This window comes from Mesocricetus auratus, unplaced genomic scaffold (genome assembly GCF_017639785.1).
Source record: "Mesocricetus auratus isolate SY011 unplaced genomic scaffold, BCM_Maur_2.0 Super-Scaffold_6730, whole genome shotgun sequence".
Lineage (NCBI taxonomy): Eukaryota > Metazoa > Chordata > Mammalia > Rodentia > Cricetidae > Mesocricetus > Mesocricetus auratus.
The window spans coordinates 49,791,730-49,809,212 of NW_024429184.1; the positions used below are offsets into that span (position 1 = coordinate 49,791,730).

The 17,483-nt window shown below is 41.0% G+C and overlaps 1 protein-coding gene across 6 annotated transcripts in view; it reads right to left on the bottom strand.

Annotated features, from left to right (window-relative positions):
* Ca13 (carbonic anhydrase 13) overlaps nucleotides 1–17,483 on the bottom strand; it is a 51,754-nt gene that overhangs the window by 15,533 nt on the left and 18,738 nt on the right. For 2 of the 6 annotated variants that reach the window (XM_040741376.1, XM_040741379.1), the window contains exons 1-3: nucleotides 13,483–13,591; nucleotides 10,139–10,336; nucleotides 2,845–2,963 (exon numbers count right to left, since the gene is read on the bottom strand). In XM_040741376.1, coding sequence (XP_040597310.1) covers nucleotides 2,845–2,963; nucleotides 10,139–10,336; nucleotides 13,483–13,519 — 354 coding nt within the window. In that variant the 5' untranslated portion in view covers nucleotides 13,520–13,591. Of the gene's footprint in view, nucleotides 1–2,844; nucleotides 2,964–4,745; nucleotides 5,244–10,138; nucleotides 10,337–13,428; nucleotides 13,592–17,483 lie in introns of those variants that run through there. The other 4 variants (XM_040741375.1, XM_040741378.1, XM_040741377.1 and 1 more) reach the window with 4 other exon arrangements.

The window sequence follows — 17,483 nt, forward strand, 5'->3', positions numbered from 1 at the left end:
TTAACAATCTCTACTTCCTGACTAACAGGGATGTTGATTAGGGATGAATAACAGGTAATTAGCCCCCACAATAATCAGATTAAGATTCTTTCCACAAGGTGCAGTAGCACACAACTTTAATTCCAACATTTGAGCACCAGCAGAGGCAGGTAGATTTCTATGAGTTTGAGGTCACCCTAATCTATATAGTGAGTCCCAGGACAGCAAGAACTACGTTGTGAGACTCTTTAGGAAAACAAAAAAGATTCTTACATAATGGCAAAATAATTTCTAAATATAACTTAACTTCGGTGCTTTTAAGATGAACATTTGTAATATGCTGCCAAGTAGTATGACAAAAATCTACCATTAATGTGGAAATCTGAATTGTGCATCCCCTACATCAAGGTGTTAGCTTTCCATCTGTCCTGAGGTCATCCCTTTATAAAAAGCAAAAGTTTATTCAGGCTCACAGCCTCAAGGGTGTCAGCACACCATCAGCTAGCCCCTGTTTTTGGTCTGTGGCAAAGCAGTATATCTCAGCTGGAGTGCCTGGCAGAGCAAACTGGTCACCTCATGACCGGGAACCAAAAAGTCAAATAAAGGAGCAAGGTCCTACTATGCTCCTCAAAGGCACTCTGGTAATGATCCAAAGACTTCCTCTGAGGCTGCTTCTTTCAAAGGTTCATCAGCCTCCCAATAACACCACCCTGGAGAGGAAACTTTTCAATAAGTGGGTTTGTGGGGGATAGTTCAGATCAACCATTACAAGGATGGAGGATCCATTACCAAATACAGTTTCCAACACAGACTTTTAACCTATACTTTATATATCCACATGAAAGGAAAAAGAGTTTATTTGGGCCTAGGGCTCCAGAGAGTTAGAGTTCATGATGGTAGGGAAATACAACAAGCTGGTACTAGGCGTGGTGGCTGGAGCAGCAAGCTGGGAGCTCCTATCTCAAACTGTAAGCACAAGGCAGAGACAGTAAACATTAAATATGGCAAGACTCTTTGAAACCTCAAAGCCTGCCCTCAATAACATTATCCCCCGCCCGCAAGGCCAAACTTCCTAGACCTCCCCAAATAGCATCATCAATAGGGAACCAAGTGCTTAAATGCATGAGCCTATGGGGTTATTCCCATTCAAACCAGCACTACATGTGTTGGCACAAAATTTTTCATGATGAGATTTCTTTAACCTCTCTGTAATGCCACAAATCATAGTTGAAACATTACATTTTCATGTGTTGCGATTTAAAATGCCTGTTTTCTTTCCTGTTTCAATTTCATGATGGGACATAACTTGATTACAGCTATGTTCTTAAGCAAAGGTGTCTAGAAAAGCTAATAACACATTGGCGCCATCTCCAGAACTGAGAATGAAGGGATTTTTCTGAACTTTAGGCCAAAAGTGAGAGACTCCCATACATTAGCATTTCTAGCATTGACATCCTCTTTAAATTCCAGGATTGTATCTACAGCCTGCTGAAGCTCAGCATCCTGGCAATAGGCAAGTACCACTGACATGGCCTTCCAAGTCTATCATAGACCTCCCTAGTGACGCTAACTCCTGCTCAAATTATCGCTGTCCACCTCAACTCTTCCGCAATCTTCTGCTTTGTCTCCTCCTCCAACATCTGCCCCACAACAGCCTGTTCTCCACTTGGCAGTCAGATACGTTTTAGCAAGTAGGAAGCAGACCAGGTCAGTGCTATGCAGGGCAGGATTCTCCCCCTTTTCTCTCTTACCAAGCCCAGTCCTGGAAAGCAAAGCCTTACCCTTTCTCTTCCTTAGCTCGACGACCTCATGCCTACCTCACAGCACTTTTTGCTGCTGTGTTGCCTTTCCCTGGGAAGCCCTGTGAGTCAGGATTTTTCTCACAGTGCTTTCTCCTTGTCCCTTTGTCTCAACTTACACACCATCTCAAAGAAGCCTTTCCTGCCCTCCCCCACCTCCAGCTGCTCTTCAGATCACATGCTATCATCTTTGCCGGAGAATTGAACACCTATCACTTCATTCCTCTCCCCTGAGGACAGAGCAAGTACTGCAACACAAAACCCTGCAAAAACGGACACATGGGATGGCAGCCTCAGAGGCCAGGCACACATCAAACAAATATGGAAACTGGAAAAGAAGATGCATTTGCTGCATTTTCTGAACAGCGTTGTCCTGGGTGTCTAACAAAACCTCGGAAATATTAAAAGCTTAAGGGAGACTGTACCACCTGGTAACTAACTGCTCAGTCTTGCCTAGATAATTCACAGGCCAAGGTTGGTTCACTCATATAGACTTTGTTGAGTCACACAATACTTGGCTTTCATCTCTCAGTAAAGTTCAGAGCAATTTCATGGTATTAAGATGAGGGGTATATCACACTCTGTATTTTAAGCAGAGGGTTTAGTCAGAGCATTGGCAACGAATGAAGTTTTAACAAAAAGGACTACCTTACCAGAGAAAAGGGAACAAGACAATGGATCATTAAGTTTCTGCTTGAAAGGAATAGTGTCAGCTCATAACCCCCAGACTTGTTATTTTTTGTGTTATTGCTGTTTGGTTTTGTTTTATCAGATAGAATCTTGTCATATATCCTAGGCTGCTGGCCCGGAAGTCCTGATCCTCCTGCCTTGACCTCCCCAGTGCTGGGATTACAGGCACACAACACCGTATTAAGCTCAGTTTACTCTTTTCTGAATATATAACCAACGCTAAGCTCTCAGAGTTGGTTCAAGGCTATGAAAGGCCCTATTTGAAGCTCTCCTGTGAGGTGAGCGATGCTGTCTCAGACACAGGTGTCTAAGCAGTTGCGGAACTGCTGGGCTCTGGGAGGCGTCCCCTATGGAGCAGGCTGTGTGTGCCGCTTACCTCTGCAGCGTATCTCACTCCGTCGACCACGTGCTCAGAGCCATGGTCATCTGCGGACCCCCAGTGCAGGTGGAACTGGCGCAACCTGTAGCTTCCGGTGAGAGGCCCTCCACGCAGAACTAAATACCAGCACATTTTAAATGGTTAGCCAGAAAAACTACTTTTACCCAGCCCGTCAAAACCCGTAACTTCTCCCTGAACCACTAAACACATTCCTGTTCTTAAAATTTGCTCACTTTGCAGACACCGATACAACTTGATATATATTAAGAGTGGAAACAAACACTGGAAACAGAGCCCACCATGTAGATTTTGTGAAATTCTTAGCAAGTTACAACACACCCACAGACGGCAGAGAGAAATGAGTAGAATTCTCCAAAGTGAAAATCCGCTCTGTTTAACTGAAAGCAAGCCAGATTCTCTGAATAAGAATACGAAATGCAAAAAGGGTTCCTTGTGAGCTTGGGAGAGCCAAACAGCTTGTCTGATTCGATACAGGCTCTGCAGGATGTCTGGACGGCCAAGGTCTGAACTTTCTATATCTGCATGGTCTTGGACAAAACCTAACTTCTAAGCTGTGACTTGTTCATCTAACTACTGGAGACAATGACACAATCTCACTACCACTACTATGAAAATAGAAGAAACATGGTAAGCAAGGCACTTTCCAAGGCCGGGCACACAACAATACTGGGGATGTGCTACCCACTGCTACCATGGCATGCCTGTGGCTATAACCATAAATAGGGGATCACCTTCTGTGCTTAGAGTCTGTATTTGTGAAGAAACATAAGATATAGGAAGATATTAAATTATTTTTAAAACTCTAATATGTCTTTATCACTTTGAAGAAGTATATTTCAGTGTTTTCCTTCAGCAAATATAATCTCTAAGATTGTGTTAATAAAATTACATCACAAGTATGTAGAAACATACTTTATTACAGAGCAGCCCTAAACTAGGCATAGGGGCACACGCCTGTAACTTGGCTTACTGGGCTATTCAGAGAGTGTGAAGCTAGCCTGTGCAACCAACTAAAGAGAAAGAAAAGAAGGAAGGAAGGAAAGAAAGGGAGGAGAATGAAAGGGAACAGAAGAGAGTTGTAAACGATTTCTGCCTAATTCTGTTGTATGCTGCAGACATAGGGACAGAAAGGAAAAACATTGTATGCTAAATACACCATAAACATCACTAAACTCCACCAAGATACAGCAAGATTGGGTTAGACTGGGGAAACAAAGACTTAGCAACAGATATTTAAATTTCTCCTTAGAGAGTTACGAGTGATTTGTGTGCACACATCACACACACTCATTCTCGTGCACACACACACACACACACACAGTATTAAGTTTTAAAACTTATCCACCTTATATGAAAAAGCATTTAGATGTAGATATCTTTATAAAACATAAGGGTGGGTTAGGAGGGATGGCTCAGAAGTTAAGAGTGCTTGCTGCTGACCCAAGTTCAGGTCTCAGCCCCCATGTCAGGTGGCAGGCCACTCCAGGGGATCCAGTGTCCTTTTCTGGCCTCCACTAGCACCCACATGCATGTGGCGCACAAACACACACACATAAAATTAAAAATGATGCTGCCAAATGATACCTGTTTCAAAGCACTCTGAAAAATAAAGAAGAGACCACCTTCCATCAGTTGGTGAGCTTGCTCCTGCTTTCCTTGGTGAGACCGTACTTTTATTGCTACTCCTTGTGCTGTGCTGAATGAATGAAAGCAGAGACGGGGATCCTGCTACCACCACCACCTAGCTTAGTAACTGTCAGAGGAGATGCACAAATGTCTGATTGATTTGTCTTTAAATGATTCACCGTGATTGCCCTGAGTGACGCCAGTCATACAGTTGTTGCCCAGCCCTGCACTGACTGAGGATGGAATGGCACCTGAAGGAAAGTAGTCAAGGGCTCTATTGTGCTTTTCTTCGTTGCTGTTGCATAACAAAATCTGAGCTGGCCAAACAGCCATTCGCTTGCAGATAGAAAGGAGATTAGAGAGCCTGAGTAATCAATGTGGAATTGACTTTGGGAGGAGGCTCAGGCAAGCTGGCTCTGGAGAAAGAAAATGATACAAACAACACACATTGTTAGGGAGACATCCAAGAATAATGGCTGTAGAGTTCACAGTTACAGTCAGGTTAGCCGGCTTTGCCTGGCTAAACAGTGGAGATCTCTTTACAGGTTACATATTCAGACTGCACAGGTCAGTATTTCAGAAAAATATCCAAGTGAATTCATGATAAGCAAATGCCTAATTGTGGAGAAGACTATTTTCTGAATGGGAGTCTTCAAAGAAAAATCGGGTAAGGAAAAGTGAATTTAAAATATCTAGGTTTAGCCAGGCACTGGTAATGTGCACGTCTTTAAAGACAGGATTTGGGAGGCAGGAGCAGATGGATCTCTGAGTTCAAGGCCAGCCTGGTCTACAGAGAGAGTTCCAGGACAGCCAGAGAAACCCTGTCTTCAAAAACAAAACAAAAACAAGCAAACAAACAAAACCCTATATTTTTAGGGTCTGTAATAAGACAGCTAATCTGTAGTACAAGATTAATAGTGATAATTTCTTTCTTTTTAGCTTTCTTTGTGGGAGGGTGGGATGAGACAGGGTTTCTCTATGCAGCCCTGGCTGTCGTGGAACTCAGATCCACCTGCCTTTGCCTACTGAGTCCTGGGATTAAAAGCATGCACCACCACTGCTTCCTTTGGGTTTTTTTTTTTCGTGATCCTCCTACTTTAGCCTCATTGTCAGAAAGTTCAAGAAGGGTCTTAATGATTACCTGGCCCCGCCTTGATGTAAGGGGAGGAGCTGGGTCCTTCCTCAATTTGATGGGTTATGCTTTATGAAAGCCCATGGGAGGCGATCCCTTTCTGAATAGAGATGGAGGAGGAGTGGTTAGGGAGGGCGGGTAGATGGCAAAAGGGAGGGGAGAGGAGGAGAGGAGAGAGGGGAAACTGGTTGGTATGTAAAATGAATGAAACAAAGGTTATTTAAATAAAAAATCAGATATCAAAAAGAATAGAGTCGTGTGAGAAGATTGAGTGCTTGTGAGAAAACCCTAAGAAAATAAGACAAGTCTTGTGACCTCAATTTTTTCAAAAGCATAGAAATGTTCTTGGAATGTGTTGTGCTCCTCCCGGAAGTAGCAGTCATCATTGCTTGCTGCCCTTACCTCTATATGCCTCTGGAGAAAAGCATGTTTTTTCTAAGTGAGGCTCGCCCACCACATGAGACTTGCCCTTCCCACTGGACATTTTACTCATGTGGCTCCTCCTAACCTTCAGAGAATAAACTGTCTACCGCTTTGAATAACGTTGTTTATTGCATGAGATTTTAGTTCACCTTATTTACTGGCTCCATTCTCCCAGGTCCCATGGACAACTAGACTGATAAATACCTCACAAGGTATTGTGCCCAAATTCTGAACCCCCAAATCACCAAGAGGCCCATTTTGATGCAAAAGCAAAGAGTCTTTTATTGTAGATGTTTAACGAGCTAACCCTATTAGCTTGGGCCCTTCACCCCGCCACCATGGGGGATAACTGGAGAAAGACCCCAAGCAACCTCCAGGCAGGGACCTTAAAGGGCAGCGAAAGGCGAGTGTCTAAGGGTATGAAACAGTCTCAGGATTGGTGCACTTCACAGCCCAGGGCGGTTGCTATGCTCTGCATGTCACTGTTGTGCACTGTCCGTAAAGCACACCCAGAGCCGTAAAGCACAGCTCTGCAAGCTAACTTCTGATTGGTTCCTTGCCATGAGGAGGGCATCTGACCTTAGTGACCAGGACAGGAGCCGCAAGGTCATGCAAGCACATGTTAGCCTGTCATGGCTGCTAAAATGGAGGACTGGTCACTACAAAGGGAAGGAATTTGTGGGTATGCAGCACAATGGTGGGCTACCATCTCAGATGAGTAAATAATAAACTATTGCCTAGTGCTGGAGAAATGGCTTAGAGATTAAGAGTACTGACTACTCTTCCAGAGGTCCTGAGTTCAAGTCCCAGCAACCACATGGTGGCTCACAGCCATCTATAGTGAGATCTGATGCCCTCTTCTGATGTGTAGGCATACATGGAGGCAGAATACTATACACATAACAAATGAATAAACAAATCTTTAAAAATTAAAAAATAAATTATTGTCTCTGTTTTATTCCTTAAAACAAGTAATGATTTCTCCAAAGTCCCACATGCTATTATTTACTTTCATTCAGAATTTCCAAAAAGAAATCTTTTCCAAATGAAACACTAATGTAACCGGTCAAGAGATGCCAACCTGCCAGCTACAATGGAGTGGAAAGCTCTGGATGAAGATATCCTAGAACACCACAGGAGCCAGATTCAGGGAAGACCCCGAGAAAAGTGAATTCTGAGTCTAGAAAGGCAAGTATCACAGGCAAGAGTGGCCCTGTCTCCCCTATCAGGTTTTTCTTTCCTCATCACTCTCTTCTATATCCAGTAGGTACTCTTCCTAAAGAATTTCATGCCTATTTGTTCCTTTTAAAGGACTATTAACATCTGAAGTGTGAGTACCTACAGCTTAGGCAATGCTCAAGTGTGCATCTGTTCAACCAAGTAAAACCCTCAAGGACCACAAGGACAATTCTGTGCCCCGGCTGTGTTCACTGATAACATTCAGGGTTAATTTTTGGTCAAGAATGGCTTCCTGGAGCTGGAGATGAGGCTTACTGGGTAAGAGCATTTAAAAGTCAGGGCTAAGAAAGGTGACTCCCACCTTCAATCCCAGTACTCTGGAGGCAGAATTAGGCAGATCTATTTGAGTTCAAGGACAGCCTGATTTACATACCAAGTTCCAGATCAGCCAGGACTTCACAAGATGACTCTGACTTAGAGTAACAAACAAACAAACCACACACACACACACACACACACACACACACACACACACGCACACGCACACGCACACGCACACAAACACACACACACACACACACACGCAAGAAAAGAAAAAAATGTAGATGTGGCCATGAGGCACCTGTAACCCCAGGGGGTGAGAAGAGGATTGCTGGGACTTGCAAATTAAATCCTTGCTCCAGGTTCAGTGACTGACCCTGTCTCAAAGTTAAAGAGTGGGGAGAGGAAGGAAGGGAGGGAAGGGAGAGGAGAGGAGAGAGAGAGAGTGGGAGAGAGGGAGGAGACAGAGAGGGGGAAGACCTAGACTACTGCAGATTGAATTGAGTTGGGGATTTTTTTTCCAATAAAAATAATTATATTCATGAAGAAAATCTTTTCAAAGCATGATCTCAACACTTTTTATTCTAATATTAGATGTGAATAGGATTAGACTTTTGGTGGGGTTTTTTGTTTTTTTTTTTTTGCAAGCATTAGAATTTTTGAAATATTATAAAAGTATCCTGCTGCAGGCTGGGTGTTGGTGGCACATGCCTTTAATCCCAGCACTGGGGAGGCAGAGGCAGGCAGATCTCTTTGAGTTCGAGGCCAGCCTGGTCTACAAAGCGAGTTCCAGGACAGCCTCCAAAACAATACAGAGAAACCAAAAAAAAAAAAAAAAGGATCCTGCTGCAAATTATTCTGCTGCAAATGTGAATGGTAGCAACTTGAAATTTTGGATTGCTTTTCCAAACTTCTCAGTACAGCAAGCACACCTACTAACAGATTGACAAAACTCAAAACTGTAAGCCTGGAGGAAATACAGTTGAATGCATGTAATAAGGTAGGTTCTCCCTTTCTGCTTCATGTAAAAAGCAACATCAGGTTCATCTTTCTTTAAATATTTTCTGCAGCTCTCCAGAAAGGTATCACTGAGATGATCTAATCAAGGTGAAGAAGACACTTGTATAAGCTTACATTTCTTTACTAACAACAATGCTTTCTACAAAAGCAGGATATTGTGATTTCCATTATAAGCTGATGAAGGAAATGATTAAACTTTATAAATCCTTAGTAGGGAGCTAATGGCATGTCTCAGGATATAAAGGTGCTTGCCAGGCAAGCCTAATGACCTGAGTTCAATCCGTGGAGCCTACACTATACTCCATAAGTTCATTTATTGTATAGGTGCATACAAACACAAATGACAGGAAAGTTTTCACATATTTGCGTTTGGATATATATCTTTAACACAGTAGCATCTATACTTGGCAGCAGATAGGTTCAAAGAGTATTAAATATTCATTTTAAGTAAATAGTATTTTATTCTCCCTTTAGGTAATAAAGTGCCAAGTAAATTAAAATTTTACTTTGTGAGTCCACAATTCATATTGTAAAGGATATGACCCATGAACAAATTAAATATAATTTTTATTACAAGTAATAACAAATATAAGGATAGATGCTATAAATATTTCTATTTTTAAATTAAATCTCTACTTTCCTTCCTTCTTAAATGTCCATTATTAGGACAATAATCCATAAATTATGATAAAAGAGTAGTTTATATATCGCATCTATTAGCAAGAGTGTTAGAGTTATACATTTTAATAGAAAAAAATCCATAAAATATTTTGACAGGAAAAATTTTCAGAGTAATATAACATTAGTCAAACATATTTTAAAAAGCAAGTGCAAAATAATATGGCATGCCTGTGTATACATGTGTGGCCTTAAAATATATATATAAATTATATATATATTTAAATGCTGAGGAAGAGTGTCACACTGCTTACATAATAATAAACTGTAGGGATAGACTTAATTTTTATCCTACATTTCTGCATGTTTCATTTACTATACATACATATTATGATTGCAAGCACAAAAAAATTTTAAAAGCAAATCTCTTAGTACTATAGGTTTACTGAAATTAGTTAAACAATCCTGACCAAACACTTTCCAGAAACAGGGGACTAGACAAATGACTCAGTAGGTAAGGTTAAGAGTATTTGTTGTTACTATACAGAGGACCTAGGTTCTATTCCCAGCACCCACATGGGGACTCATAGCCACTATAACTCCTAGAAATTCCCACAGTACACATTCTTACATATAAAAAAATTAATCTAAAAAAATTTAGAGTTTCTAGAAAAAACATTAAAATCATTTATGAAATACTATTAAAACGTCAGTATTTTCACAGTTAAGTAATAATAACCTAAAACCATTTTTTAAATATCATCCAGCATACTTTTCCCCACAAATTTTCTCTACTATTTTATGGTAACCTTATCTTAAGGTCCAAATAGATAACATTTGAATTCACGAGAAAAAAATATGCTTCAATTTTGAAAATTCTAGAATGAAAGATGAGAGAATAAATCGAACTATCCAAAGTTTTACCACAACAAATAAACAAACAGAGCCAACCTGATTTGTCCTCTGAGTCATCGAAGTCAACATTGAAGGAATGGCCACTATTGCTGATGATTTTAGCTGAGGTAGGATCATACTTGATACTGAGCGGTCGGAGGGAGGAGTCATATTTCACTTCTTTGGTTTTAATCTCAATCGGAGACTGCTGATCACCATCAGCAATGGGGAAAAATTCGTTCCAGTGAATAGGGCCTGATATGTGTAGGACCAAAAGGAAAGAGCTAAGTAAGTTCTTCATTCAACAAACTGAAAGTTGATAACAAGCACCTTATCCATGCAGAACAAAGGTTTGGGTCCTCATCATCCACATGAATGCCTGGGGAGTGTGGCAGCTCACTTGTAATGCAGCACCTAGGAGGCAGGGACAGAGGGTGTCTGGAGCAAGCTAGTTAGTTAGACTAACTGAATCAAGGACCTCTAGACTCAGTGGGAGACCCTGTCTCAATGCATAAGGTGGTAGAGAAAAATGAGAATGACAGCCAAGGTCAATCTCTGGTCTCCACATACACATGCATATACACCCACATACAAAAAAACACTCATGTACACAAACAAGTCACCTACATACCCCCACCCCCCAAAAAAGATTAGTAAAAGTAATAGCCTCATTGTCAGGGCCCTGCTACCTATAGTTTAACCAAGGCTAGTGTTTTATGGGTATGAAAAGAGTTTTATTCCCTTTAAGTTGTTTTCAGATTTAAGATGTACTTATAGGTAAAAGAATATTTACATTTCATAATGTACTTCCCAAAGGTACCCAACTACCAAACGAAAACAAAGTACAATTCGTTGCTGCAAACAAATCCCATCTCAGAATCAAGAATGTGCCCTGGCTGCTCCAGAAGCCGGGAAGTGTCTGGAGTAGAGAGATGAAAAGATGATGTTAAGCATCAAAAAAGCAGTCATTCTAAAGATGCTGCCTGTTAGTTTTTGCTTATTACACCACTCACAGATATCCTCAGGTATCACTCTGCTTAGCTCAATTACCTGTGATGTACAACTGATCTACCCAATACAAATCTTTCACAGAGAATAATCCAAATACAATGGCTATGCTGTGTCAATAAATATAGCATTGTTTCCCACATGTGTTTCTGGAAAAAAAAAAGCTGCAACATGAACACATGACAACACACACTGCTCTGTGAATCAGATACTTTGGGTCATAGCAATTTTGCATTAAAAATCCTCAGAAGACACTGTAGAAAGGGCATTGCCTTTTTTTATTAAACCACTTCACTTATCTTTCTGCATGAGTACTCTTTCTGTTCACATTTTAGTTTTCTTATTTAATACAGAAAACCTTTCTATTTCATGGTCACCACATATAAATTAATCTAATGAGCACTAGATTTCAAATATTCGACACATGCATCACAATGTACAAACATTCTTACAAAAGGTAAAGGGTTGCTCTCACTTCCTAATCACTTTCTTCATCAATTCCTACCTATTCACGACCAGAGCTGTTTATAGGGAAGTCAATACTATGCAAGATAAAAAAAGAATGCTTGGATCAAATGGTCAACTTTACCTATTCACTTGCATTATTGTACCTCTTAAAAGATACCTACCTTTGTACATTTTCTAGCACATTTAAATTTAAATCCACTTAAATATCGTTCTTAAGTGAAAGACAGGTAGCTCCTCAGTGGTTTGGAGGATTTTTTGAGCATCTATAGTGATAACTAATGTTTGGTGATGTCACATGGCCAAACCATTAAAAATAATCAGAGGTTAGTGGAAGAAATGACAAATTGCTTGGGGACCAGGCACTCTGTCGAGAGTTCTCCTTGGTTCCATTTCATCACAGCTGTTCTCTCTTAGCTCAAGATTCCCTTAATCTGCCCAGTCACTGGTTTTGCCAATGACTAAACAAGAAAAAGCAGCATAGCTTGCTTAGCTAGGATGCAGCACATTTCAACAGAATTTTCCCAACAAAATCTACCTTCAAGGCGTGGTCCTCTTAAAACCACTGTATCTAAAAGAGAAGAACTGGTCTACAACTCCTAGCTAGAATGTCAAATGGAGACTGGAGAGAGGCTCAGCAGTTAGGAGCACATGTTCCTCTTGCCAGACACCTGTGATGGCTCACGATCATCTGTAATCCAGTCCCAGGTGATCAAATGCCCTCTTCTGACTTCCTCAGGTACCAGGATGCATGTGGTACACAGACATACATGAAAGCCAAATACTCATAAGCATTTTTAAAAGAAAATGAATAAATCTTTTTTCAAATTAAAAAATGAATAAAATGTAAAAATGACTCCTTGTTAATGTCTTTTCTAAGATGAACTTTTAAGTTTTCTGGAGGAGAATTTTATTGAAAACATCATTTTCTACCTATTAGGGTGCAATCAGGACCTACTGGGTAACACAACCTTATGACTGTCAAATAACAATAAAAGTGCTTCTATCAAAGGCAAAAATAAAACGTGTGAAGATTGTGTTTCCAAAACACAGACTAGAAGATAGTGAAATATTAGGATTGCTATTGTGACTTCAGTTAAAAAGAAATGAGACATAAACTTTATTCTTAAAATTCTAAAGTTCATCCTGTGCAATCTTAAAAGTAACATTAGTCATCACAGTCTCCATCTATGTCAGGGAAATGACTATGTCCAAGCTAATGAGTGAGACCTTGTCTTAAAACACAAAAAGGAAAAAATAAAAGAAAGGAAAAATGTCAGTAAACTTTGCATAAAATGTGCTGTAGAATCCTGTCCAATAATGCATATGCTAATTGAAGTTTTTAATATTATTCACAGACTCCATTTTGGCAGGCTTCTATCAGCGCGTTCTTGGTGTGCCTTTGCAATTCTTTTGAATAATTACTTGAAGCAATCAGTTCAATTCATTAGACCTAGAAGAAAAAGTGCTTTATCGATAATACATTAACGATATGAAGAAAAGTACATACTGCCAAGCTTATCAATAAGTACACTTAGCGACACATTATGATTTCTATAATCATTTGCTAAGCCTTGGTCTCTGAAAGGGTAGATATGGCAGGAAAGAACAGTGAAGAACAAGTAAGTTTCATGTCAGTATGCAAATTACAAGTTACTAAGATTTCTTCAACAGTTTCTGGAAGGCGTCCCGTGACTTAGGGATCAGTGCTCGTGTCGCCCTGAAGTTGTCCTTGTTTCCTCACAAGTATTTGACTTGTGACCTCTCAGGCTTTCTCCGGACTGTGGTGGGCTCTTTGAGTGAGGTGAATGAATACCCCAGTCGGCTCCGAAAGAGCGCATGGGGACCCCGGCCCCTGACTCCCATCCACCCACCGAGTTCAGAGCTCCCGCCGATCTGCACATGTCCCCGCTGGAGCCCTTGCTCACCGTTGTGCTCGCCGTATCCCCAGCTCAACCTCGCCATGGTCCTCGATGGAGAGCGCGGACCCTGTGGCCGAGCGCCCGCTCCAGGGAGCTGGGCGGGCCAGCGGGTGGAGGGCGGGGCCGCCCTGCCCAGGAACCCGAAACCGGAGGACACTGTCGTCACCCGCAGGGGGCGCCCGCGTGGGGTGGGGGTCCGTGCCCAAAAGCCAGAAGGGTTTCCAAAGGGGATTTCGTGCCTTCTGGGAAGTCGACACCCGGAGGACGCCCTTCTAGAAATGACCCTCCCAGGCAGGAGCTGCTGGCTAGAGGTGAAGAAAGATCTTGACTGGGAAACACAGGGAACCTTGATGGAAGTGGCAGTGGTGATTACACAGGCACACACATCAGTGCTGATAGCGGTAATAACTACCACTTAAAACAACTACTAGTTAGGAAGTGCTAACCTCTCGGGCCAGCCCTCCCTGCCCCTACAGCTCCATCCTTGGCAGTCTGCTTTACTTATTTCTCTGGTTCCTTTTTGCTTACTCCAGCATCTTGTAGGCTTGGCTCTGCATAGAAGAAACCAAACCTACTATATTCTTGGTGATTAAATCCCACTACACTTCTGACTGTTGAAAAAGGAAGGTTTTCAGACCAGATGTGTGTTCTAGCCTCCTACTGAACAGTAAAAACTAGCGCAAACACCTTGATGGGCAGGAGCCTGACATTAAAATAAGATGAGTGGTTGTTTAAATACAATCTTTCTCTGCTATCCACAGAACTGCTGCATGAAATAGGAATCCAAGTCACTGGAGAGCTGTGCGGTAATCATTGCAAAATACACACCACCAAATAATGATCCATTTAACTATTGCTTTTTGGTACCCCCTCCCCATTTAGTACCACATACTGCAGCCTGTCCCTCAGTATAAAAAGCATCAGAACAAGTTTTCAATGTACCAGTAAGTATAGTAAGCTTAATGTGCCCCCTGAATGTAAGCTGAGGGCTAACTTTCTGTTTTCTTCATTGTTCTGGAAGAATTGAGCTAGGTTTTGGTAATAACTCAGCAGTGTGTAATTTTTAAGAATAAAAGTTAACTCATATAAACTCTTACATAAAATATAACAATACTTTTATTGGAGAGGAGTATATACAGTATGTGCAGGCCTGTGAGATGGCTTCCCTTCAAGCCTGTTCACCTGGGTTCAATTCCCGAATCAACTCAAATGCGGAAGGAGAGAACCCATTCCACAAAGTTGTTCTCCGACATTCACATGAAGGCACCTGCATGCAAGTACCAGCACACACACTAGTAACAATAATAATAATAATAAATGCTTTAAAAAATACATTAGGACTGGGGAGGTGGCTCAGTAGTTAAGGACAACTTTGCTCATGCAGAGGACTTGGGCTCATTTGCCAGCATCCACACAGTAGCTCACAACAATCCATAACTCTAGTTCCAGGGGATCTGACACCCTCTCCTGACCAGGCATGCACATAATACACATGCATAGATGTAGGTAAAACATTTATGCACATAAAATAAGTCTAAAAAAGAAATTTAAAAGAACATACATTTTCCCTCAGCATGTATAGGACTTTTAGCAGACGCATTTTCATATTTTCATATGAACTGTATACGACCTCCCATATACTTCAAGATATTTTCCAGATTTGTTTTAATGCCTAATACATGTAAACATTTTGTGAATGATGGTTAGGGTGTATTTTCAGGGGTTAAGTCTTTTAATGTTCTGTCCAGATATAATTAATTTATGTATATTTTTATTTTAAGTTATTTAAATTCACACATCTCACAGATAAAGAGATAGGACTGTGTGTTATATGTGCACATATATACATTATGAATGTGAATGAATTTTTCACCCTATATGTATTTAAGATTACCAACATAAAAAAGTAAGCCTAGGTGTGTGATAGCTAACCTTGGTGGTCAACTTGAGCCATCTAGGAAGATGGAACCTCAAATGAAGAACTGGCCATGTCAGATGGGTGACCTGATCACATCTGTGAGGATATTTTCTTGATTGCTAGTTGATGTAGGTGAGTCTACCTCGTTGTGGGCAGTATCAACCCTAGGCATGTGGAATTGAGCTGTATAAAAGGCGGTCTGGGAGCAAGTCCGGATCATATTTCCCCGGGGTCTCTGCTTCAAAGGCTTTCACCTTGAGTTCTTGCTTTGGCTTTGCTCAGTGATGGGATGCAACCTGTGTGCTGAAGTTTCCTCCGTGAGTTGCTTTTGGGCACGGTGTTTATCACAACAGCAAAAAAAAAAAAAAAAAAAAAAAAGGCAGGGGACTAGGTTACTCAGCTAAATGAGTCCTCCAGTTCTGCCTCAGACCTGTGGGCAGAGACTTTCATTATTGATGACATAATTATTGGACATGTCTGCCCTAGTTTGCTTTCTATTGCTGTAATAAACACAACTAAAAACAACTTGGAGAGGAGAAGATTTATTTAACTTACACATCCAGACACAGTCCACCGTTGAAGGAAACGGAGGTATGATCTCAATCAAGTCCAGAACCTGGAGTCACGAACATGAAGCAGAGACCACAGAGGGACATTGCTTACTGGTTTGTTCTGCACAGCTTGTTTAGCCTGCTTTCTTTTTAAAATGTTTATTCATTTATTATGCATACAGTGTCCTGTATGCATCTATCCCTGCAGGCCAGAAGAGGACACAAGATCTCATTACAGGGTTGTGATCCATTATGTGATTGCTGGGAATTGAACTCAGGACCTCTGGAAGACCAGCTAGTGTTCTTAGCCGCTGAGCTATCTCTCCAGCTCTAGCCTGCTTTCATATATAGCCCAGAACCACTTACCCAAAGGTAGCACTGCCCACAACATGCTGGGCCCTCCCATATCAATCACTGATCAAGAAAATGCCACCACGGGAAACAATTTGGTGGAAGCATTTTCTCAGCTGAGGCTCTTTCTTCCTGTATGATGCAAGCTTGTGTCAAGTTATCAAAAACTAATGAACATGGTATCTCTGCAGTAAAAGAAGTGATGAAAAAATCAGTTTCCTGAAGCAGTTCCCCTAATATTCTTACTTCGCACCAACTGCCTATGCTTGTAAACCCAGACAACTTCTCTGGGAGGCAAGCCAGGTTCATTAACTCAAGTGACTTAACACCTCATGGTGACAAGTGTTCTAATATTAGTTCCCAATAATAGTTGTCCAATGAACGGATCAATGAATAAGCCAGAAATTTGAATTGGAACTTTTGTGCTTTGAATTTTTCTTTGGGTAGTCTGTTCACACTCCCAAAACTTCACTACATATAACCGAAAAAAAATTCAAAGTACCACTCACAGGAAACTGGGTAGATATACCAAAGAACATCTGCATAGTGGTCAGTCATCCAGCTGTAAAAGGAACAAACAACTCCATGAGCAATATGGAGTAAGTCCAGAGACATACTAGCTAGGAGAAAGAAGAGAAAAGACAAAAGAATGTAAACAATATTTGTTCAGTGGAAAATAAGAAATACATACATTAACAACTTTTTGACAAAAGCCTCTTATGAGAAGGTTCATTTAGTTTTATGTGTATGAATGTCTGCCTGCCCACATGTATGTATGTATGTATGTGTATATATATACACGTGTGTGTGTGTGTGTGTGTGCACTACATGCATGCCTGGTGCTTGGGAAGACTGGAAGAGGATGCTGGACCTCCTCCTGGAACTTTATTTACATGTGATTTTGAGCTGCCATGTAGGAGCTAAAAACTGAACTCAGGTCCTCTTCAAGAACAGCAAATGCTCTTAAACTCTGAGTCATCTCTCCAGTCCTGACCAAAAACCTTTGGAAAGATAAAGTCACAAATTAACAAAACTGGTTTCTCATATAAGGCAGGTATAAGTTGAATTGATGTTGGATTAGGAAAGAGTTAATTTGTACAATATCTTCTTGATATGTTATTCTGTTTTTCATTTAAAAAATGAGATCAGTGCCGAATCATAGCACAGGCCTGTAATTCCAGCTCATG